At 36.6% G+C, this 25,626-nt stretch overlaps 1 protein-coding gene across 2 annotated transcripts; it reads right to left on the minus strand.

Moving 5' to 3' along the window:
* Positions 1-342: 342 nt before the first annotated feature.
* Positions 343-25,466, minus strand: rtn2b (reticulon 2b). 2 transcript variants are annotated; one of them, XR_009649787.1, is made up of 8 exons: positions 25,359-25,466; positions 21,899-22,106; positions 20,818-20,956; positions 19,423-19,492; positions 19,271-19,317; positions 19,138-19,196; positions 18,648-18,797; positions 343-394 (listed from the first exon to the last, which is right to left on the minus strand). XR_009649787.1 is itself a non-coding variant. In XM_060891255.1 (7 exons), the coding sequence occupies exons 1-7, from the start codon at positions 25,369-25,371 to the stop codon at positions 18,710-18,712; spliced, it is 624 nt and encodes a 207-aa protein (XP_060747238.1). In that variant the 5' UTR covers positions 25,372-25,466; the 3' UTR covers positions 17,677-18,709. The 2 variants fall into 2 exon arrangements, 1 of the variants encoding a protein (XP_060747238.1); XM_060891255.1 differs by lacking the exon at positions 343-394 and having other exon boundaries at positions 17,677-18,797.
* Positions 25,467-25,626: the final 160 nt, after the last annotated feature.

Consider the following 25,626-nt stretch of genomic DNA (forward strand, 5'->3'; position numbering starts at 1 on the left):
ACACCAAGTTTATGGGCTGAAAACCCTAAAAGGCTGATCTTTGGAGTATGTGTTCCATAACCATGAGTGTATTGAAGGGCATGTAACTTCCCCTACATTAGACATACTGGATTCAATTCTTTGCAGACCAGCAGGAACACTGAAAGCACCCTGTGCAAAATATGTTAGCACTCCAATGCAAATAAATGATTATAAATAGTTAAAAGTAAACATATGTGAAATTCCTCAGCATGATGACGATTGATGCTGTTGTCATGAGAGTGAGATCCCAGAGTAGTTTGGCATGGTACTTTGCTGCTTAGCTGCTTTATTCTGATCAGGGGAGCACAGAAAAGTACTTTCGGTTCTGAGCATGTGTGTGATGTTAAATGCAGCAGCACTATTTTCTTCATTTCTGCAAAACAAAAAAAAACACCATATGAATATTTTGAGCTGAAATTTATAGGGCATCAGATTTGTATCTTAAAAAAAGCAGCTTGCCCACTTGAAAAATTGTGAAATAACTTCCCTTACAAGTCAGTTTTCAAAGAGCATCTTTTTGATAAAACGTCTTCATAGTTCTATCTGTGTTGGACAGCCTGAGACTGCCTTATCACTTCTGTCTTGCTACTGATCCTTGAGTTTAAATTTCTTACACTGACATGTTGCTCTTCGGTTTTTTAACAGTCTTACCTACAATTCCATTCCAGTCTTCTGTCCAGCTCTGTCTATAACTATCTCATCTCTATCTATCTCAGCTTTTTATTCTGATATCGTCATGAACACTGTCATGTTCATTAGAACGCCAAGGCGAGTCTCTGTAGTAACTCAGTGCCATTGCATCATTTAGCTGCATTGCATTCTGGACTTAGGGTCCATTATTTGTCTCCTTTAAAAGCTGGACAGAGTGCACTTTGGTTGACATAAAACAACTGGAATCAGCCACATTTTTTATTTTCATTTGAGAAAATTACTTCAAGCACCCTGAAAGCAAAAAATTCTTTATTAACTGCAAGCAAAGTGTTACCTTATCTATTAGTTTGTCTTCTTATTTTATGTACAGCAAATCACTACATAGAAATTGCACTGAAAGCAGAGCTTTAGAACGTAGATCAACAAAGTAGAAACTATTAATATAAATCCATCTGCTGCAATCCATCTGCCGCAATGGTCATGAGAGTCGAGACAGAGGAGTAAAAATGGTGGTGATGGTTAGGAATGATTGTTATCATTGTAGGGTATTAAGTATTAACTAGTCTTATTTAACAGTGAAAAACAGCCATTAGCCTGACTGTGTGATTTTTACAGTTCACTGATGACTGTAATTTCCATAAGGTCAGGGACACAGGGGCACAGTTGATTTAAAATTATTTTTATGAGTAGCACTGAGATTTTAAACTCTAAAACCATATCTACATTCAAAATCCTACAGGGGTGAACATTTTAAGACTTCGGCAGGAAGGAATTAGTGTTGGGTCTGTGATGAACTGAGAAATTGCACTGACCCATTAGTTCCTCAGAAGCTCTTGGTTACTTAATTCCACTTAACTACAAACTGATGTATAAAGGACATTTTTACGACCGTCGCCTCCGGCTTGCTCATTATGGGAAATTGTTAGAGATATATAGTAACATAATTTTAAACTTTAAACTTTAAAAATTTTTATTCTGTTTCTATACTTATGTAAAGCTGCTTTAAGACAATGTGAATTGTTAAAAGCCCTATACAAATAAATTGAATTGAAATGAAAAATTTAATTCAAATACACAGCAGATAAAAGTCAGACATGAAGTCATAAACAGGCTTTCATTCAGGTGATCAACAAGGCAAGGGTTGAGAATAAACAAGGCAAAACTGATCAAATCTAAAGAGTAGAGGTTTAAAAAGCTAGGAGTAATACTTTGCAATGATTTGAGGCTTGTGCTTTTGATTTGTAACAAAACAGTAAATGGCATTATTAGATAAGTTTATGTGACAGATCATGTGATAACTTGTTTGTTAATAGTCAAATGATTCTGTGGAAAGAAATTATTTTTTTAAGTAAAACCCTGTCCAAATTTAAAAATCTTACATAATGGCCAGAAAATGGTGAAAATTAAAGGCATGAATCTGTTCTAGCATGACAATTTCCCTGTGCACAAAGCCATCCCTATGAAGTCAAGGTTTCCAAGGTTGATGTGGAATAAATCGAATGGCCTCTATAGATCCTTGACCTCAATCACACTGAACCCCGCTGGGATGAAATGGAACACTAACTGCACACCAGGCCTTCTCATTTAACATCAGTACCTGACCTGACTAATGCTCTGGTGACTGGAAGGGAAACTCTATCACAACTACACTTCCAAAGCTAGTGGAAAGTCTTCACGGAGGGTGGAGATTATAATAATTGCACTGAGGTGCTATAACTGGAATGGGATGTTCTACAAGCACATATGTGTTTGGTGGTCAGGTGTCCACACATTTTTTGCCTATCTAAAGAACCCTTGAGAATTATAAATATTCCTAACTGGTGGTATTTTCGGTTCATGCACTCTATGGAAAGCTCGCTTCTTCAAGTCTGACTGATATGGCTTGAAAAGAAATTTGGAAAACAGCAAGATTTCAGTCTGGTCCAGGAAATTTCTGGAAACTGACCTTCAACTGTGTGCATAGGCATGTGTACAGAAAGGGAGGGAGAGATGAATAGAAGGTGCTTCCTCTCCCACTTTGATGTTAGACCCAAAATTGTGGTCCTTGCCCTGTCTTGGTGGACATCCAGGAATATCTGCTGAGAGAACTCAGGCCTGTCTACTCTTCTTCCTGCTCAGACCATAAAGACCCCAACATCTCCCATCTGTGCACAATGGATCATATCCACTGCCTTAAGGCCTGAATTGCTTTATCTCTCCCTTAAACTTTCATGGGAAATTCTAATGTGAATTCATACACATAATGATTCATAAAAAGCTTTTTAATTTGTAAAGCTGTATTTAGATTTCTGCATGCCGAAAGGACAGAGCACACATTACACAGAGCTAACAGTCCATTACAAATTAATTATACTTGGTTGAAATGGCTTGAGATATAATGTCTATTAATTTTCAAACAAGAATAAAGAGGTTGGTTCTATCGGAATGACCAGTTTACATAATCAAGAACCCAGAGCTCACAGGTCAAAGGGGACCATGGTCCATTTCTTGTCTCTTCTGGTCTCTGACACTATCAGTATCTTCATATTTGTCCAGCAGCACCTTGTTCCTATCTCCATGTCACACAGTGAGTGACTCCTTACAGCAGTAAGGAATTAAAAGGGCAAACAGAGGAATCTCTGGGTCTGTTAGGTATCCTAGGAATTCAAGGTCAAGACAGTGGTGACCCTCTAGAATTGTGTAAAAAGTTAGATGTTAAACAGAAATCTAGTGTATAACTTACCAATGCTTGAACCCACACCATTGTATAATCTTAAACCACAGCTCTTAAATATTTAAGGGCTCGGTTCCATTCATGTTGCTTAAAGTCAGAGAAAAAAGGAAGCAAAGATGCAGAGAGCAGCAATACGGAGATATGAGATTAAAATATTTACGTCAGAATGAAAGAGAAAAGTTTTAACATTAAGCTAGAGATGTCTTAATTAGTTTAAAAGCATTTTATGATGGCAGGTTGTACACATGTGCTGAAGAAGGGGACAATAAACTGCCTGAATTGTAGTGTACACCCAAACCAATGCAAAGGAGTCCTGACGGATGGAAATGAAGAAATCCGAACCAAGAAATATTGAAATGATCTTTCAATACTGGTGACAGAGAACTGAGTGTATTGTATTTGGAAGACAGTATGCATTTGTATGTGTGTGTTGGAACATGTTTAAAGATATATAAATTCAAATCACATCTAGATTCAGCCAAAAGTTAAAAACCAAAGGTTTTTAATACGTCGCGTGAGATTTAGAAAAAGTGACTGCATAAAATGCATCTACTTTAATATGGACCAAACAATGGCATATTATTATTGGACAGATCAAGTTGGCCAAAAAATAACTACAAATGCTCCACTGTCAAAGTCTTTCCACGAAGTCAGGCCAGAAATGAATTAAACGACTACAGCTACAGGAAATGCTTGTGTAAAATGTGAGATATGCTTTGCATTATTGGTGCCGGTGGTTAAAACAATAGCAGGATTATTATGATGATATGTTATTTTATTGCTAAGAAAATGCTAGTAACAACTCCACATTCCAGCCAAAAGTCAAGATTGTTTTAATTATTATAATTCTTTGCACTGCTGTTCCTAAGACAGAATTAGCAGAATAGCAAAATATTAGCAGCAGCACAACAAACCAGCATGACATTTATTATATATTAAAAAGGGGAACATTATAATATGTGCCAACAAAATATAATTCTGAACATATTAAAAATTACTTGAACAAATACAGTATATTGATATGCAACGAGCAAGTGCAATGAATAGCATGATGTATGCAGCTATATACTGTACCTAGTATATACAGTATTTTAGCACAAATAGGCAACAAATAACTCTTCTTCAATGACACAAATATAGAAAATAAAAGCGCATAATCCCAGATGAATGTTTGTATATATTTATATGTTAATTAAAGGTTTACTGTAAAGGTAAATATTGCTATATTAACATGAGTTAGAATCTCTTAGTTAGAAGTTAAAATCTCTGCTGAACAAAATACATTTCTATATAAAAAAATAATGGCAGTACTGAACGGTTTATAATGTTTAGTATTGGTATTTTTTACAATATGTTTATTATATTATTTGGTGTTTCTCAGTGTAAATGGAAATGGTGTATCAGGTTAATTGAGATATTCATGATGAAGGGAAGTGAATGTGAATATGTAGAACTGAATAAGGGTATGAGGGTGAGACGTGTTTAACATGGTCATAATCATGTCAGCTATTAATTATTTAATCTAGTAGAATCTTTAATCACTCATGGAAACTAGGTGGGGTTGGAAAATGAGAATAACTGAGGATAATAATTTAAAGACCACCCTGACTACCTTAACTGTGTATTACGCATCTTAAAAAATAAATAAAAATATTTTATTTTACTCAGGTCTTTATGCAATTTTATAAGATGGAAATGGACAAGGTCATTGGGTTGGGGTGGGTTTGTAGATCAGTGTTGTGAAGAGGTCACACACAAAAAAACTTTTTGTTAATCAGACCACCATGTGGACTTAATTGTGTCAGTATCAGTTATTCATTTATTCATCTTGGGTGTCTCTGAGGTCTAACTGGCCTTCCTACTCTTTTATAATGTGACAGAATGACCACATGCATTAATTCACAGGGGCTTATGGTGTATGGTGGATGCTGCGTGGATTTAAAAAAAAAAAAACGGGAAAGTGACAATATGTTAAACATTTCCTGTAAGGAGATGTATATTTAACACTTACTGTATGGAATGAGTCTCATGTGGCTGTACCTCTAGGTTTTCAGTCAGAGAACAGGGGTCAGGGGGCTTTTTGGTTTCTCAGTAATATGACAATTTGATTTTTTTAATTATAAAAATAATAATAAAGTGGTTTATATGTCCTTCTGTAATAAACTGATGATCATGGGTAAATTGTTATGTTTATTATTTTTATCCTATATATTGTAGCTCTAAGCAATAAATGTCTATAGACTTAGTTCCTATAGAAGACAATGTATTTCAGTCTTGTTCATAAATTAGTCACATATATCTGGAATACTTAAAACAATTATACCACCTTTCTCTGCTTAGTAAGAATAAAAAGATTATTGTTATCATGTTATTTCTGCTTGGATTTTCACCATGACACAGAAAAAGAGCTTCTGCTTTTACAAGAACTGACAGTGACACTTAATCTAATAAACTCCTGCTTTAAAGTTCACACAGATACACACCAGGTGTCTGGACAGATGGGAAATGTTGTTCAACATCAAGTATTGAGAATATTTTACAAATTACATGATTGACTACAAGAATCATGATCACAGGATTTGATTTTGTAAATATTGATGCATTTTACAGCCCTGACATTTGGGATTTGCTGAGTGGAAATTATTCATTATCAACAGAGTGTAATTACTGATCTAACAAACAAATGCTGAATCACAGCGAGATTGTTTAAAGCAGCTAGAAACGATCAGGTCACAAAAACAATGGGTGTCTTTCTCTTTTACATTCTCTCCCTTTCCTGTTTCCTCAGTGAAATAAATCCCTTTTGTTTAGTGTAGTAGCTCAGAAAGCATGACAAAATGTCTTATAGTGCCTGTGTGGGATTTAACACACAGACCTGTAGGCTTTTTTGCAAAATCTGTCACCAAGTCAGAGTTGTCTTGTGGGAGTGTAAACGCAGGCAGTGAGCATGTGTCTGTCACCCTGTTGGGGTGAGACTGAGACATGGATTAAAAGTTAATGCCCCAGCACCAGTGTGTGCAATCTCTGCAGAGGCGACTTTGTTTTTCTCACAGGAAGGTTCAACCTGAAAATGTAAATTCTAATGGACTGATGGCCAGTGCTGATATGGAAGTGAAAATTGTTCGCTTTTACACTGGGAACTAAAACAGGGTGTGTGCATTCTTTTACCCCCGGTTAATCACCTAACATAACACAAGTTTAGGAAAATATTTGCATTGCTTAGTGATAATAGCAGAAGAATTTTGCAAGCTCACCTCACCCTAATCTCTACATAAGGAATTTCTTTGACCTCTATATCATGTTGTCTTGTTTATTTTGACAAGGTCACAAAATATTGTTTATTCCCTGCTACAGCATTGATCTACCTCCGACACACAGACCACCTCCTCCGTACAGTGATAGACCCCTTGCTGTCCCCCAGGACCCTCACACAGTTGTCTCTTTCTCCCAGGTGAGTGCTTGTCTTTGCCTGTTTAGTGGTGTTTCCTTATTAAATAGCGAAATGACAAATGTGACAAATGTGATTCGTTTTTGCGACTAATGATTATCTATTCTCAGTCCACTTTAGCTGTCTTCCTCCCTCAATTACTGTCCTTTATGGACTCCATTTTCTCTTATCTGTCTCATTCTTTCCCTCCTCTGGCACATGCATTATCTCTGGTCTTGCAGTTATATTAGACAGCACATTTCAGCACACACGTTTGTGGAATATTCCATAGCTGTGGGAGATGATTTTGAATAAAAGCGATTTATTGTCAGCTATGGCTGTTTCTGACAGATGACAAGACAGTAGGATGTTACTTATACATTTGCATGTCTTTTATCTTCATGATTGTTTTGTAGTGTAAGAATAGTAACCGTAATAAAAAATCTGTTGGCTTTGTTTAAATAAGGTATTATCAAGGCTGACTTGATGCATTCATATTGTGAATAAAGATATGCACTTAAAAGCCTGTAATTAAACCTGTGCTTGTAATATGAATGCTATCACAAATTAACTAGTGGACTTATTGATCAGTCACTTTTTGATTAAGGCGAGACACATTCACTCAGCAGGGACTTTATTTAAATTCAAGGATTTTTTTTTTGTAAAGGAAATACACAGATCTTCTGGTTTTGAGAGGTATCATGCAGAAAGAGGCCAATATCTACACTTCATCCAAAGCTATTTACCATTTTAACTCCTTCCAAATATGAAGACATCAGAACCTTACTCATCTGCTTTTTAGGGCAGTGTTCAGAGCAGTTCACTTAGTGGATTATTCACTGAAGGAAATGTGCCACAAGATGTAAAAGACCAGCGTTTGCTTCTGGTACCAATTACTTTTGATATTTGCATTGACTAACTTTTACTAAATTCTTGTGTGCTTGTGAAACCCAGTGTCTCAGAATGACATTGTTTTATGTATTAGAAAAAAACTAGGAGGTTTCTATTTTTGTAGTAAAATTGTGCTAGATTTTTTTCTGCATCATGCACTATTACAGAATTGGCACCAGCAACACTAATCCATTACCTTCTGCTTGCTTAGGATTGTGGATGTCTCTCTTGCTTCTGTTGGATTTGTAGCTTTTATCAGTGTAGCCTATGATATTTGAATGGACTGACATTATAGACAAGTTTATTTTATACAAGTTTATTTTAGACAAGTTTAGTCAGGTACACTAGCAACATGAAAAGGTTTCCACAAAGCAAAGTCACTAAGAAGGTTACTTAACATGAGAGCCAAATTGTAGCATCATATTGTATCATGCTAATATGCTGATGTTCTGCTTCAGCCTCACATAATGGACAGGAGGCAGGTGGACAGAATGCCAGGCAGGATGAGACACTGTGAACTCCAGAACCCCACCCACCACCCGCTGTCCTATCAGGAGTGGATGTGCCATCAGAACGGGGCAGACCGTGTTTACATCAACCACAGAGAGCATTACGTCTAATGCTAGTGATTCACAATGCCACAATGTCTACTCCACCTGAAAGCAGTCTTGTGGTATAACCATGGGTTTCAAGGTGTGATGGAAATGTAAATCCACACAGCACAGACAACAGCAGGAATAACAAACAAGTTTGGTGCACTGCAGCAGTGTTAGAGGTTAAACTGTTATACACAGAGCTACAATGTCTGTTCCTTCTGTTTCTATAATACACAATGTTTTCCTGGTTCCATGTAATCATATGGTATCAAACCATGACCTCAATCTGTCAACCATTTACTCAAGAACTTTAAATGTAGATATATATAGAAGCACAGCATCAGCTAGATTAAATTTAAATACTGCACGCCTCATTGAATAATGTGCAGGCAATACACTTTAAAGTTTAATTTGCTGGTCCTGGAAATATCTTCTAACACAGGACTCTCATAGTGGACATATTGTTATTTCTTTCTTGTTATATAATTTAGTGGCATAGTGACACTTCAGTAACCTGCCGTAAGGTCTTGCTTGGATTTGGAGCCTTGAACAGGTACAAACATTTTGTACTTTATGTAATTGCAGAACTGTATATATTTAGGTTTATATGTAATATGTAATATTTTAATGATTTTCATGAAGTTATCATAAGATAAACATCCAGTAAACATTCATTTAATAAAACTCAATTCACTAGTATGAAATATTATGCCATTATTCTTATTCTCAAAGTGTATTATTCTCATTTATTTAAATTGATGTTTAATTACATCACTCTTCAGGATGATGCCTCAACACCAAGATCTCATTGGGATATTGTGCTGTTTCCTATGTAAATTTTTTGGAATATATATTGTTTGTTTTTATTATTTTATTATTATTATTTCATCATGTAAGCTATTTTTTCTATTTTGTAAATAATTAAAATACATATCTGAGTTGTATATAGAGCATAGACTAGTCTTCTCTTCTTTGTTGGGTTTGAAAATGAACTGAAAACGCTTTTTAACCTTTTTTACCTTTCTTTTTTAAATAATATGTTGATGTGGCTAAAATCTTAAATCCAAAGCAGTCTCATTATAGCAAACAAATAAACCATGTGAAAACTGGGGCAATAAGCTTTACTATGACGTGTGTTTGGCTACATTATTGTGTACTGTATACCTTTTTTCATGTGCTTGAATTTTTCCCATGCAGTTGAAAAGATCCCAAGAGCATATTTAAGTCTTAGGACTGATTAGCATGGCTCAGATACGACTCTAATGAGCTGGAGGTTTGGGAACAAATAGAGAGGGACTCAGATTTAATACATGATGGATGCTGATAGTTATCTAGAGTTTGCTGTGTTCCTCAGACTGATGACAGAAAATTCTTTCTGGAATGCTGCCATTTTTAAATGTGGGAGAGACTGGATTACCATGGGGGTTTACAAATGTCCCATCCTGCAGAGACTCAACACTGGATGAGATGAACTTGTGAGACATATTAAAGGTATATAAACAGTGTATCTGCTGGGCATCTTGCATGGCCTGGGCTGTGAAACAGCAGGATTTTAATGAGGTGGCAGACGCAGGGGACTATTCAACACTATTCTGGCTTCAGTGTAGGGAAAAAAGGCTACTATAACCCAAGCACTCAATGAGAGCATTGTTTGTTTCACTAGCCATCACCAGAGGTGAATCACCTCTCTGGAATGCATTCAGACTGATATATATATAAAAATGTGTCAGTACCACTATAAATTTATCAAGCTCTGCAAATTCAAAATAGGCCATTTTGGGCCCATAAAAGTGTTTGTGCTCACCCAAAATCTCTTAGTATGCATTGCGTTGTGTTTAAGTCATTAGTATATCTATCTCATCAGTGTATACCAGTCGGAGCTGGAAGCACACTGAGACTCATGTGCAGTTAGTGTTTCGACAGGGCCCGTATATTCTTTGTGCTTTGTAAGGCTCCCGTAGTGAATCCCTGTCTTAAAGTTGGACAGGTTTTATGTTTTATATGAATGCTACCACCTTAAAATTCATTACAGGGAACAGAGGTGCTTATTCCATAATCTATATTTTCATGTGAGAGTTCATTTATTTACTTTGCATGAATGAAACCTCTCTGGATCCAGCATTGGCTCTCTCTTTTTTTGCAAGACTCTAGACAAATTGTGGAACATTTAATAAATATTTTTGCACTAGTATCTTTGGGGAATGATACCTCTGGGAACATTATATGATAAAGTACATGTTCAGCAACTCACTCTTTTTCTCCAGCAGGCCAGAAATGTCTGTCCTGGTCAACAAAAGTGTAAATTACCCTCAACCACCTAGTGATATTTCAGACCCTAGGGAGATTTTTGTTTTATGTTAGTGAGACTGAACAGGTCATGGAATCTTAAGAAGCGATGGGAAAGAGAAGGAAATTCTTCTAAGAGCTTGTAAAACATAATTTGTCGCCATCGATTCATGAAGCTTGGAGACTGTATTGACTGGTGCCTCTTAATGGTGAGCTGCAAAGACAGTCCAAAGATTTTACAGCAGTTACCTGGAGGCTGGTTAATTTTATTTAAGTGAAATGATATCAGCCTGCGAGCTTCCCACTTTTCTTCCTGGTCTTTAAAGATATCCCTCTTGTAACATCTTCTCAACTCTTCCAGAGTTGATTTTCAGTGGGGACCCAGAGGGTGGCAGCCATACTGGACACCTGCCATGATCTACTCACATTAAGCTGTTAGCTGGGCTGCTCCAGAGCAACCAAATTTACAGCTGTGAGAGGGACGGGGTACAATGAGGGGACGATCACCACAAGAGATTTACTGGACTAATGTGGAGGGGATAGTGAAAGCCCCATCCTTTGCTTTTGCTAAGAGTTACCCTGTCTCCCTTACTATACTGTACTGATGTAATTGTCTCCAAATGTGTAGGGAGGTGGAGGTCTGACAGAGCTCAATGCAGGTTTGAACTCTAGACTTATTTTTAATTAAGGTACTTTTCTCTTTTTCAGACTGCATCGACCCTAAATTAAATTCAAGTAACTGCTTACAAGTGATGAGCAGGGATGAGATTAGAAGGCATACATATCTATTTGTATTGTATATGTTATCACCCTCAGAACATCTCAGCTTATGTTTACTGAAATGTTAGGTTTGAGTTATTTTGACTTTCAGCCAGCAAAACGTTTTTTTTTTTTTGTTTTTTTATTTTACTGGAATGTTTGCATTTAATTTTGCCATGAAAGTTCCATTACATAATGTATAGCCCTATATAGATGGGATTAGTTTCACTGACTGACAGTTATCTTTTTAGATATCTTGTCAATCAAAAAACAATTCAGTTAAAACAGGAGGACATACTTCTGCAGACTGTTTTGTGTATGAATTTGGATGATTGTTTGTTGGATGATTGTTGGATGAGTTCTTCATATCCATGTTTTCCTGATTCAGAAATCCGATGTGCATACTGTACAAATAAATACAGCATGTAGCAATAAAAAAAAAACATGTTTCCAACAAAATAGTCAGCATCTGCTTGCAAAATGACAAATGTGTTGTCTGAAATTTTCTGACAACCACAGAGTTTGACAAAAGTCATTTGGTCTCTGTAACAGTTACATCTGGAAAGAAAATAAAACCACAGTGGATCATCAAGTTATAAAATTACTGCATGTTCAAATCTAAATCTAATATCATTTTCCTGCCCAATAATTTAACCAATAAATGGTCAAATTATTGTTTCAAACACTAGAGCTTTTATCATCTCCCTCTTTACACTACTCACCATACACTCTGAATCTGCTGTTGATTAATTTAATTAATAATACTTCATACAAGGACTGTGTGATTTATCAAATAATCCTTAGCATGAAAGTCCGTTAAGTCTTCAATGCTGGATTTAGCATACGGTTATTTTACCAAAAGATATCAGAATATACTGAATGTTTATCTAACCTAAAAATTGAAATGTATGCCAAGTCATTATCTATTTCATGTAAATGTATCAAGCAGAGTATCAGGATACTGTTGTTTTGTTAAGATCAGACTAAGATACAGTATATGCAGTAAGATAAGTCGTATGCAAAAGTTTAGGAACCCCTGACAATTTCCATAATTTTCATATATAAATATTTGGGTGTAAATAAGTTCATTCTGATCTATCAAATAACTGAAGGGCACAGTAATATTTCAATGGTGAAATTAAATCACCCCACAGATGTTCAATGATATTCAGGTCTGGGGATTGGGATGGCCATTTCAGAACATTGTACTTGTTCCTCTGAATAAATGCCCAAGTAGATTTTGAGCAGTGTTTTGGGTCGTTGTCTTGTTGAAATATCCAGTTCTGGCGTAACTTCAACTGTGACTGATTCCTCAACATTATTCTCAAGAATCTGCTGATATTGAGGGGAATCCATGCGACCCTCAACTTTAACCAGATTCCCAGTACCGGCACTGGCCACACAGCCCCGCAGCATGATGGAACCTCCAGCAAATTTTACTGCGGGTAGCAAGTGTTTTTCTTGGAATGCTGTGTTCTTTTGCCGCCATGCATCACGCCCCTTGTTATGACCAAATAATTCAATCTTTGTTTCATCACTCCACAACACCTTATTCCAAAATGAAGCTGGCTTGTCCAAATGTGCGCTTGCATACCTCAAGCGACTCCGTTTGTGGTGTGTGTGCAGAAAAGGCTTCTTTCGCATCACTCTCCCGTACAGCTTCACCTTGTGCAAAGTGCGCTGAATTGTTGAACGATGCACAGTGACACCATCTGCAGCAAGTTGATGTTGTAGGTCTTTGGAGGTGGTCTGTGGGCTGTTTTTGACCGTTCTCACCATCCTTCACCTTTGCCTCTCCAATATTTTACGTGTCCTGCCACTTCTGGCCTTAACAAGAACTGTGCCTGTGGTCTTCTATTTCCTCACTATGTTCCTCACAGTGGACATTGACAGCTTATATCTCTGCGATAACTTTTTGTAGCCTCCCCCTAAACCATAATGTAGAACCTTTTCTCATGATTTGATGCACCTGTCTATGAAGGTCAAGGCTTAATGAGCCACCAAACCAATTGTGTGTTCCAATTAATCAGTGCTAAGTAGTTACAGGTATTCAAATCAACAAAATGGCAAGGGTGCCCAAATTTATGCACCTGTCTAATTTCCTTTTGATGCATATTGCATATTTTCTGTTAATCCAATAAACTACTGAAATATTACTGTGCCCTTCAGTTATTTGATATATCAAAATGAAATTGCTTATCCAAACACCCAAATATTTATAAATGAAAATCATGGAAATTGTCTGGGGTTCCTAAACTTTTGCATACGACTGTATATTGTGTGTTACAGTTATATTACAGCTACACTCTAATAATTTAATTCATCATTTAATTAATCATTATGAGCTTATTTATGTGTAGGTCTGTTGGTACGAAATTTAAAGAAGGTTTTAAGGTAATTAATTTTAATATGTTTTTATAACAGTACATTTAATCTATAGACATGTAAATATTAAAACACTTTTTACTGGAATTAAAATGTTTCAGCTTTTTGTCTCTAATCAGAATTTATGAGTCTCCTCTTTATTATGCATTCTGGGCAATGAGGGAGATGTTCTTTAGAGAAGCATAAAAATAGCATACATTATTCTTTGTTAGTGGGTGTCTAGACAGTTCAGCCTCTGAAATACAAATGTTATAGATGCATCTGGTGTAGTTATAATAAATGTGGAAGAGAGAGAGAGAGAGAGAGAGAGAGAGAGAGAGAGAGAGAGAGAGGGAAAGAGAGAGAGAGCGAGAGAGAGAGAGAGAGAGAGAGAGAGAGAAAACATGTATCTTGAGAGAGAACATGAATTAAATGTACAGTACACAATCTTCAGTATCATCAGTGAGGAGGTTTGCTGTCTGTCTGGTTGCACTTGAACTATGATCCGAATGATGGAAGTCACCCAAAATCCTTTCTGTAAATACTGTCTCAGTTCATTTAGGGATGTGGTTTAGTACGCATTGTGACTTGCTGTCATCCATCAACATGGACAAAACCCCACAATGCTTTGTTCACAGAACCCTAGACTGCCACCCAAAGTTTGAATGCTGAATCAAAAGAAGAGCTGGAAGTTACTAAAGGAATGATTATAAGAAAATATAATTATATAAATAATAAGAAAATGAGTAGGAATGGGGTTACATGATATGAGTTACTGTTACCACCACAAGAAGCCAATAATACTCAATTATCCAATGAGCCCTTATGGACAGATGGACAGACAGACAGACAAACAAAACAAACAAACAAACAGATAGATAGATAGATAGATAGATAGATAGATAGATAGATAGATAGATAGATAGATAGATAGATAGATAGATAGATAGATAGATAGATAGATAGACTTGCAGTAGGCCTTGCATAACCTGTTCATAACATTGGACCTACACTGGGTCTAGACAAGGTTGCAAGGAAGATAGGAACCTGGTATGAACACGAACACAAAAAACAACACACACACACGCGCACACACACACACACACACACACACACACACACACACATGCCGCAATAAGATTAAGACTCTTCTGAGCTTGACCCTGTTTATGTCTGAGGATCTCTGATTTTAAATCCAGAGATTTAGGAACAGAAGGGAGCGGGGGAGGTTGAGGGGAGGAGAGGGTTTTGGGCTGTGCTTCAGTGACAGCTGAGATAACCAGCACTACACACTTTTATCTCTCTGTTCTTCAGCCCTCCTTCACCAGTCCTCACCTGCACTGTCCTGTGACTCCTTCAGTCTCTTTTAGCCCTTAAAGGACACCTGAAGTCTCTCATTCACATGGAAAAGAATTAATCAGCACTTTTAACATGTCTAATTCTCATGTGTAGCTGTAACTGTAAATATAATGACACTAGACTCAAAATGTTATTTTCTTCTTTTTGACAGCCATTTAAATACAATATAAATTCCTAAACAAAGCATCCATAAAGACCTTTATCACTTTATTAAACACGTTTTAATTCTTAAATCCATATTAATTTAACATCCTTCGTAATGTGTGCAAGATAGAAAGCCTTTTCAATCAATATTAGTTTAACTCCAAAGACAACACACTGTTAAAGGCAATAAACTGCCTAAAACTAACTATAGTCCTATATAACACCTGGACACTTTCATTTAGTGCTGTTTTATAGTGAGTTTATCAAAGCCAGAAGAGTTCATCTGTAATTTTCATCATAATTGAATGGTTCTATATAGTAATGGGGAAATATTGCATAGTAACATTTGTTTTTTAAATATGCAGCCCCTCTGACAATAGTGAACGATTCATCTGATTCAAGATGATTCAAGAATAAAGTAGAACAAAGAAAAACATGTATTGTTGATATAGTAAAGTCTTATTAACTTCAAGAGAAAGGAAAAAAGAGACGCTCGTGAGGGAACAACTGTTTGTAGCTACTATAATGTAAGTTATAAGAAGAATTTGTTTCTTAATTTTTTTTGTATTTGTTTTGTTTGTTACTTTAAATGTAACTGGAATTATGATGTTCATCATTCAATAAATGACTATAAGCATTGTTGTGGTTTAGGAAGAAAATAAAACACTCATAGAAAAATATTCAACTTTTTATGGTAACAGTTACTCTGCAACACTACTCTATTATCCTCTAACTGATAGTGTTGATTTATTTTTTTATAAGAGAAGCGTTTAATTCCCCATATCACTGATCATGTTCATTCAGTGTAAATGTGTTTTTTTTTTTACATGGGTATAAACCTTTGGTGTTGGATTGGATTCATCTTACAGTCTGCATGTACTGACACATAATTGCGTACATAATAATTGTGTGTTTGATGTAGTCTGTTGTGGGGTAATTAACGTGGAGGAGTATTTTAGCCAAACGTCTGCCCACACATCTGTGTGTGTGTATGTATGTGTGTGTGTGCGTAGGAGTAGTTGGTATGTCCATGTTTATGTGGAAATCTATGTGTCAACATTACAAAAGATTAAACACTGTTTGGTTTGTTTTTCACTATTTCTGCTTGTTGCAGATGTTTCTGGTCAAGGACTAGAAGCGGCTCTTGTTCGTGCTGACGTACCCCCTGATAGTATTTCCACCCTTTGGCTCTAAAAAGCCACAAACCCCAGAAATGCTGGCACAGTGATCTGACAGGATCTCCTCATGGATAAAATGACACATCTGATCTGCCTAATGCTCCAGGTTCGCTTCCTCCACATATGAGGAAGTGGAAACGCTTTGAACTATTCCCTTTGATTAGATGTTAAACGATTGCAAGGCATTTTTTTTTACCTGAGATGTAATATAATATGCATACCGTAAATTTCAACATCAAGAATAATGAAAATGTTAGATTATTAAAAGATGCACATCTCACCTTCTGAGTGATGGAATGTGATGAATCTGCACTATATTTCCTGCTCCTCAGAGGCCATCCTTGTTCTCTGGCAGGTCAGAGTGAATTTTGCTTGGACAGCATCCAATCTGACAGTACCTGACCAAAATCCTGCATTAGCCTGTTCACCTCTCACACAATAGATCAATAATGATTAAGAGACAAGGGCACTCTTAAAGTTATCCGGCACAAGTCTGCTTCTAGAAACAACTTCATGCAGTGTGCACAGGCATGCTTTGAGGTTGGAAACAAAAACTCTGGAGCGAGATATTTATAAAGTAATGGATAATGAATGATCCTTCTGTGCCAGTGGGTTAAGGGTTGCTCCTAGTTTACTTTAAAACAGTGAAGGAATGACATAATCGTCGTCTGTTTCTTGGTACACTCATTAAAACTTGGACATTTCTACAGTCAAACCAACATGTCAGTATTAAATAATTCTCAAATAAAGAGACTTTACAGTCATGCCAAAAAGAAACTACTCGGTGTAAAACATTTCTAAATGATTGACAACGGCTCCTTGTGAACCAAAAAATGTCATTTAAATTGATGAAAGCAATATTGTTATCTAATTTTTTCCATTACCATTTTGAGCCAACAAGTGTTTTTGCAGCCAATCAGTTGGCTACTGTTTTATCCCTTGTTTACACCATGATGCTGTTGATTTTTCAAATTTAATCTCAAACTAGTCCCATCAACATGGCAAATCACAGGTTTTTATTAATGCATATGTATTATATTAAGGAATTGTTTCCATGGTAACAGCTAATATACAGAGAGGCAAAACAAATGCCATAATTTAAGACTAATAAAACATGCATTTTTGAGACAAATATCTAATCACTGATATGGTAATGTTTTCCGTTAGGAGATTTTTATTTAAGGAGTCTACAGTGTGAAAACATTTAGAGGTAAAGTTGTAAATTTATTCTCATATAAAATAGAGTTGGCTTGCTGAAAAATGGTATGGTCTTGTACCGCCCTCTAGTGGAGAGGACACAGTATAGCGGTGTCCCACTCTCCTCAAATGACCAGAATAATCTTTAACCGCTTTGGACAGTAATCTACAAAAAAAATGTTTATTTATTTATTTATTTTTTTTTATGTACAGTTCTAAGCTTTTTAAGAGTCTTTCAAATAGTGTGTAATTGTTCTAGGTTTAAGGTTTCCCGAAATGCTTTGTTAAGGCAACTTAGAACTTTGCTCAAATTCACACCATTCAATTTCTTGAAGCTTCCAAATCACCAGAACCAAACCTGTAAAGGGTTAATATTTACCTAGAATCAGTTTCTGCTAAGACTCCATTAAATTATTCACAAGGTGAGATGATAGATAGAAAGAAGTTTCTAATTTTGAGAAATAAAAGTGTTTAATGCTAACGTCTACATATTAAAAAAGTTGAATTACACATGATAATTCATCCATTCATTCGTGGACAGTAAGCGCTTTATTCTGGTCAAGGTCATGGTGGAACTGGAGGTTATCCCAAAAACACTGAAAACCAAGACTATTACTCTCTCTCTCTCTCTCTCTCTCTTTCTCTCGCTCTCTCTCTCTCTCGCTCTCCCTCTCTCTCTCTCTCTCTCTCTCTCACACACACACACACACACACTCACACACACTCACACACACACCTGAGCACAGCAGCACTGCTACCTGCACCTTCATGTTACCCATGTGTGAATATGTTGCATCAAATATTAACCCCAAAGCAATCTAAAAGTCACATAATATCCTGCCATTAAAACTGATTCCTTTAATTCCATAGTTACAGTTCATTTACACAAGGGTGACATGGATTTCCCACCAAGGCCTTTCGTTTCCAAAGCTACTGATTCATGTTTTTTTGCACAGTCATGGAGACCAGCTGCTGAACTACTGTAGTAAATTTCAGTACATTTTCAGCACCATAAAGAAATTTGTCATTCTACGTCTTATGTCATCCTACATCAATAATACCTCCCAGCCATAAATAAGACTTTACGTCCTTCTTCTCTCCATCCATCCAATCTTTAGCCTCATTATTTGGTCTTGAGTTTGGGTTTAGGAGCAGGTGCAGGAGTTGGAGCAGGAGGAGGAGTTTTGACTAATGACACCACAAGCTCAATTCTGGGAAACAAATAGAGGATAAAGGTTTATTAATAGAAGAAGAATCAAAGCTATAACATCTTCTAGATGTAAAAAAAAAAGTCTGTATACTGATCTTAATGAGTAAATGAATGTTTGTTTTGTCATTATTGTTTACTGTATGTAAGAATTAAAGTGAATTCAATCTGTTTATAAATAAAATCTATGAGAAAATGGTGTAAATTATTCCTTCAAAATAGAAAATAATTATGTATTTTAATAGGACACAAAAATATCTCTGCTGATAGTAACAACTAAACATGTTTTATGAGAAAATTGTATGCACTAGAATTGTTTTGTCATTAAAATAAAAACATCTTACATCTCCTTCGTTTTTGTCACCAGTGATTGGACTGCACTGATAATCCTGTCAATTCGGCCCTGTCAAAATTATTGACAGTTAAAAATAGTAAGAACACTGAATTATTAATAATCTAATTTCCTCAAAATCTAACCTGCTGTAGTCTGTATGCCAAAGGCAGAGAGAAAGCACAAATCACTCCTGGAGAAAGGAAAAAGAATGATGGATGTAACTCACCAGACAGATATGTTTCTAATTCCTTAAAAACAATAACAAACCGATTATATAAATGAAAGAAGCTCTTACCAGCAATCACAAGAGTTAGACCATTGGCTTTTATCCCAACATAGGTCAACAGGTACAGAAGCACAACAAACTAGAAAACAAAAAGAAAAAACAGATATTTACTTAGTACAGGTTCTAATTTATTTAATTTCTCACCTACTTTTGAATCTGCTATCTACTTATTTATATATGTACCTCCTTTACTGCTGGAATCTGCTAGACAACTATTAGAATTAGCGAATAGCAAGAAAAACTTAGTAGCTGTTTGGATATTTAAACCCACTATAGAACATCTGTGATAGCCAACATGCTAGAAAATAAGAATAATACTATAAACTAGCTAAAAACATGGAATTTCACCTTATTTAGCCACCATGCCACTGAAACTCCTTTGGGTTTAGTTATAAAGCAGAACAAATTTTCCCAGCTAACAACCTAGCTTCCACTCTTCATAGCAGAGGCAGCTAGCAGCAAATAGCAGAGAAATGACAATAATAATATTGGTGAAAACAGATATAGCTGGATTTTAGTCTCTCATCTGACGGATTCTTCTTTTGTTTATTTGATCCTAACACACAGGGCTAGAGGGATATTTTATACCTTTGTTAGTTTATGCCAATACTGCTGCTAATCTTGGTGTGTCTGTCATGATCTTTAACAGTGTATTAAGCCTATATCTCTCATAGATAACTGGACTATATGTATCTTAACTAGCTTAGCAACCTAATAAATAACAATATAAGTCAGAAAAAAAAGAATTGGTCCTTACTTCTGTGTTATTTTTAATCAAGTGAAATCTAAATTTTTGCAAAGCAATTTTAACAAAGGACATTTAAAATGTATACATGTATCCCTAGTGAGCAAATCAAAGGTGATGGTGGGAAGCCATCCTAATCTGGGTGAGACGAGGAATGCAATTGTAAATAATTTCCCTTCTGTAACTACTATATATTTACTATATAGTAAAACATTGCAATTTTATAGCCAGGAACCTGAGGGTTTTAAACTTATGAGTTCATGAATATGAGCATCAGAGTAATTTTTTAATTTATTATAGAATTTGTTTTACCTTGAATTCTAATGTATTAACATTGTATCTGTTCAGTGAGTTGAGTGCAAAACTGTGTGTAACTTTTATTTTGTCTGTTTGTTTGTTTGTTTGTTTGTTTGTTTGTTTGTTTGTTTGTTTGTTTTACATCCCTGTAGATATAAATCTGTCAATCATATGGGAGATGTGTGCCTATTTTTTATTTGAAACATTCTTTCTACAAATTCTTTTATTCTTCTTAAAGAAATTTAGTAGTTGCTATTTGGTCTTTTAACATAACCAAACACATCTTCCCTTGAGCTTTAGAAGTGGTTCAGCTTGTATTGTATAACCTTGCTTATAGCAGAACTTTTCTCATGCATTCAGACCTTCAGTGAGTCTATAATACTGTCGATGAAGAAGAGTCTCTTCAGCTCTGTAATTAAAGTTGCAATCAGGAGCACAATCTTCTCCACAACACGAACTGTGGTCTCATCTGTCAAAGTGCTGTCCTCATCCAAATAGGACCTTTTTTATTAATACAGAAGAGCAAGATTATAACGAGAGATATAATGAGACAGGTGGCACAAGGATATTCTGGAATTCATCCAAACAACATTCAGTGCTTTCATGGTTAACATACACAGCATTGCTAGGGTTTGAATTTCCTAATGTCATTATATATAATGTCATTATATGCCAATGACATTTATCAGATGTCATCTTCTGATTATGATGACTGACAGAAAGATTAAAAAGAAAGAAAATCATTTTTAAGAAAGATTTAAAAAGAGTTTTCTGCAAGTTTTGTGATGGCCAATTTCTATATACTAAGTAATGCTCCATATTCCACAGCACTGATAATTTATCAAATCTAATTAAAAAGCAACATCTTATCAGTAGGAACTTTTGGTAGTTTTTTTAGTAATGTTTGTGAGGAGGGGTTGGGGAGAGCTGGGATGGAATGGTGTTTTTTAGGGGGTCTCCATACTGTATAAAAAAATATATTCAGTGAAAAATAGACATTACAGGAATGTAAAACTTTAGTTTAAATATGGTGAGGAAAAATTCCCTTAGACGATATGAGGAAAAACCGTTGAGAAGAACCAGACTCAAAAGGGAACCATCCTCATCTGGATGACACACTGAATGCGATTGTCTATAATTTAATTTCTATAACTGTAGAGATTTTCTATATAGTTAAGAGCAATTTTGTTTTTTTTTGTTTTTTCAAGCAAGTGTAATTGGTGATAAGGTGAAGTTTGCTTGTGAGGTCATTGTTTTAACAGTCAGATGTTTATCAACACTGGAACATCTTCATGGGAGAGGAATTTACACTGTATGGTTTCTCAGAAACATGACCAGCTGCATTTTTAAGAACTGCATTTAAGAAAAGGGAATAATTGAACTATTGTTTATTGATGCTATAATGTAAGTTATAAAAGGCCATGCTGTTGTTTATATATTTACTGGAAGGGATGAGATCCATCATTAAGTCGGACCAGGTCCATTGTTTTGAAGAGCAGACGTACAGGGAGGGTGAATGCCATGATGCCCAGGCCCAAGTTGGAGAGCATAGAGATGGTACTGAGCTGAAACAGGCAGGCTAAGCCCACCACCAGCCCTGTGAACACCAGTCCTGTTTTTCCTACATCTCGCCAATACAACAGGTCCACCACTGATGGAGGAAAATAACACATTCAGAATAACAAATTGACTATTAAAGAAAAACATGATTAGAATACCAAACAATAAATGCTTTTAATGTGTTATCTGAGCATTTTTTCCAGTTGAAGAGTATGATTGTTCTTAAGGGTATTTCTATTTAAATAGAGGGCATAACATATCATGATTGCAGTGTTATGTGGCCCAATATGATGCAGATAACGTTTTCCAGTCAGAAATTTAATTAAAGAACATGTGGGATTTTTTGTTATTTTTACACTGCCCACAAAAGATGTTCCTGTTATCATTACAAAACCAGAATACTAAACTACGTATAACCAGTTGTTACTACAAAAGTCTTGTTGGAAAACCTAAAGTTACCTATCTTTACCCATGACTGTTACAAAGCTTTGACACTGAAGACTCCTTAAATAAATGTCCATAAGCATTTAATAAATAAATGTCTGCACATGTGGAGTCTTCACTATACAAGTCTCTGTGAATCAGCTGTTACTACAGAAACAATAATGTATTAGAATTAAGACATCTTCTGTCGAATCTGAATTGATAATTAAACTGTATGGTATAAACCATCATAATGTACTGGTTTTGTCCATGATTCCTTGCTTTACTGTCCTTGCTTTACTATCCTCCTTGTTTTTATATGGTTCATGCTGTGGTACTCTAGATTTGTACACCTCATAATTATGGTTTTGGCATCTTACATCCTGAGACAAGTCAGGGTGATTGAATATTCACAGGTAAAATCTGCTAGAATTGTACAGATGAATTATTATGGTGGTTCTACAAGCAAACAATCAAACAAACAACTAAATGTAAAAGTTGTCTGCCTGGAACTATACCTTAGCTGGTCTTGAATACAACATTTTCAGTCTTATACATGCATTTTCCGACAGCCCATACAGTGAGGAAAATAAGTATTTGAACACCCTGCTATTTTGCACGTTCTCCCTCTTGGAAATCATGGAGGGGTCTGAAATTGTCATCGTAGGTTCATGTTCACTGTGAGAGACATAATCTAAAATCACAATATATGATTTTTTAACTATTTATTTGTATGATACAGCTGCAAATAAGTATTTGAACACCTGTCTATCAGCTAGAATTCTGACCCTCATAGACCTGTTAGTCTGCCTTTAAAATGTCCACCTCCACTCCATTTATTATCCTAAATTACGTAGATGCACCTGTTTGAGGTCGTTAGCTGCATAAAGACACCTGTCCACCCCATACAATCAGTAAGAATCCGACTACTAACATGGCCAAGACCAAAGAGCTGTCCAAAGACACTAGAGACAAAATTGTACACCTCCACAAGGCTGGAAAGGGCTACAGGGAAATTGCCAAGCAGCTTGGTGAAAAAGGTCCACTGTTGGAGAAATCATTAGAAAATTGAAGAAGCTAAACATGACTGTCATTCTCCCTCGGACTGGGGCTCCATGCAAGATCTCACCTCGTGGGGTCTCAATGATCCTAAGAAAGGTGAGAATTCAGCCCAGAACTACACGGGAGGAGCTGGTCAATGACCTGAAAAGAGCTGGGACCACCGTTTCCAAGGTTACTGTTGGTAATACACTAAGACGTCATGGTTTGAAATCATGCATGGCACGGAAGGTTCCCCTGCTTAAACCAGCACATGTCCAGGCCCGTCTTAACTTTGCCAATGACCATTTGGATGATCCAGAGGAGTCATGGGAGAAAGTCATGTGGTCAGATGAGACCAAAATAGAACTTTTTGGTCATAATTCCACTAAACCTGTTTTGGAGGAAGAAGAATGATGAGTACCATCCCAAGAACACTATCCCTACTGTGAAGCATGGGGGTGGTAGCATCATGCTTTGGGGGTGTTTTTCTGCACATGGGACAGGGCGACTGCACTGTATTAAGGAGAGGATGACCGGGGCCATGTATTGCGAGATTTTGGGGAACAACCTCCTTCCCTCAGTTAAAGCATTGAAGATGGGTCGAGGCTGGGTCTTCCAACATGACAATGACCCGAAGCACACAACCAGGATAACCAAAGAGTGGCTCTGTAAGAAGCATATCAAGGTTCTGGCATGGCCTAGCCAGTCTCCAGACCTAAACCTAATATAGAATCTTTGGAGGGAGCTCAAACTTCGTGTTTCTCAGCGACAGGCCAGATATCTGTCTGATCTAGAGAAGATCTGTGTGGAGGAGTGGGCCAAAATCCCTCCTGCAGTGTGTGCAAACCTGGTGAAAAACTACAGGAAACGTTTGACCTCTGTAATTGCAAACAAAGGCTACTGTACCAAATATTAACATTGATTTTCTCAGGTGTTCAAATACTTATTTGCAGCTGTATCATACAAATAAATAGTTAAAAAATCATACATTGTGATTTCTGGATTTTTTTTTTAGATTATGTCTCTCACAGTGGACATGCACCTACGATGACAATTTCAGACCCCTCCATGATTTCTAAGTGGGAGAACTTGCAAAATAGCAGGGTGTTCAAATACTTATTTTCCTCACTGTATTTTCACATTTGTGGACAACCATGTACCCTGAGTGTAGCATTAGCCCTGGAAACATGTATAACGCATACAGTATAACAAGACAGCAACAATGGATCAACAGATGCCATTCATTCTCATTCATAATATTGCAGAGGCAAATAGCACCACAGCTCTGTGTAAAGTACCATTAATATCTCTGCACCTCGCATTGAGCTAACAGATCCAAGCAGCTGTTGCTTTTGATTATTCAGCAAACAGGTGCAAATCTGTGCCATAGCAATAACAGGTGGAAAGCCAGGGTGAGAGTTCAAATGCAACCTGCTGGAAACTCACATAGACAATAAAGAAGGTCTACAGTAAGACCCATAGCCATGCTAACAATCCCCTTAATTCAGGCAAACATGGCTGGTGCAGATTAAATCACTCCAAGAAGTCATCTGGGGGCACAGCCGAAACAAGACAAAGAGAGAGTCTCACCTCAAATATCACATTCAAAAGAAGCACAGTATATGCTAGAGCCCAAGGCCTATAGATGATCCCTCTATCAGGTCCCTTTTACTTGCCAATATCCTGTAAGGAAGCCCGCTGTGATGAACTGACCTGTCATCAGTCTTACTGTAGCTCCACTAAGCACTGCTGCCAAAATGCTGCCAAAAGCCCCTTAACCTGCTCCTATGAATAATCTGATGGTATCACAATACCATCAGATTATTCTCTATATATTATGTGAGTTCAGATCCTATTGAGTCGTGTGGACGTGTCTCACCTTTGCTGGCCATTTCTGCTGTCTTTACGACAAACCCCCTCTCCTCCCTGCACTCCTCAGACCCAACAGGCTTTTTTTGGCCACCACTAGCACTGTCAGCAGTGAAGACCAGACCAGACCTAATTATATCCCCAACCAATTGGACACCCCATCTTTACACACACACACACACACACACACACACACACACACACACACACACACACACACACACAAACATAAACCACTCCCTATTTCACTCCCCAGAGTCACTCAAAGCTCAAGGACT

Source organism: Tachysurus vachellii, chromosome 17, assembly GCF_030014155.1.
Source record: "Tachysurus vachellii isolate PV-2020 chromosome 17, HZAU_Pvac_v1, whole genome shotgun sequence".
Classification (NCBI taxonomy): Eukaryota; Metazoa; Chordata; class Actinopteri; order Siluriformes; family Bagridae; genus Tachysurus; species Tachysurus vachellii.

Coding starts and splice junctions, on each gene's coding strand:
- rtn2b (XM_060891255.1), bottom strand. Junction 19,493..20,817: donor GTATTATAGACTCACTGAAG/GTCTGAATGCAT, acceptor TTTGTTTTCTAG/TTTGTTGTGCTTCTGTACCT. Junction 19,197..19,270: donor TGGCATACAGACTACAGCAG/GTTAGATTTTGA, acceptor TAATTTTGACAG/GGCCGAATTGACAGGATTAT.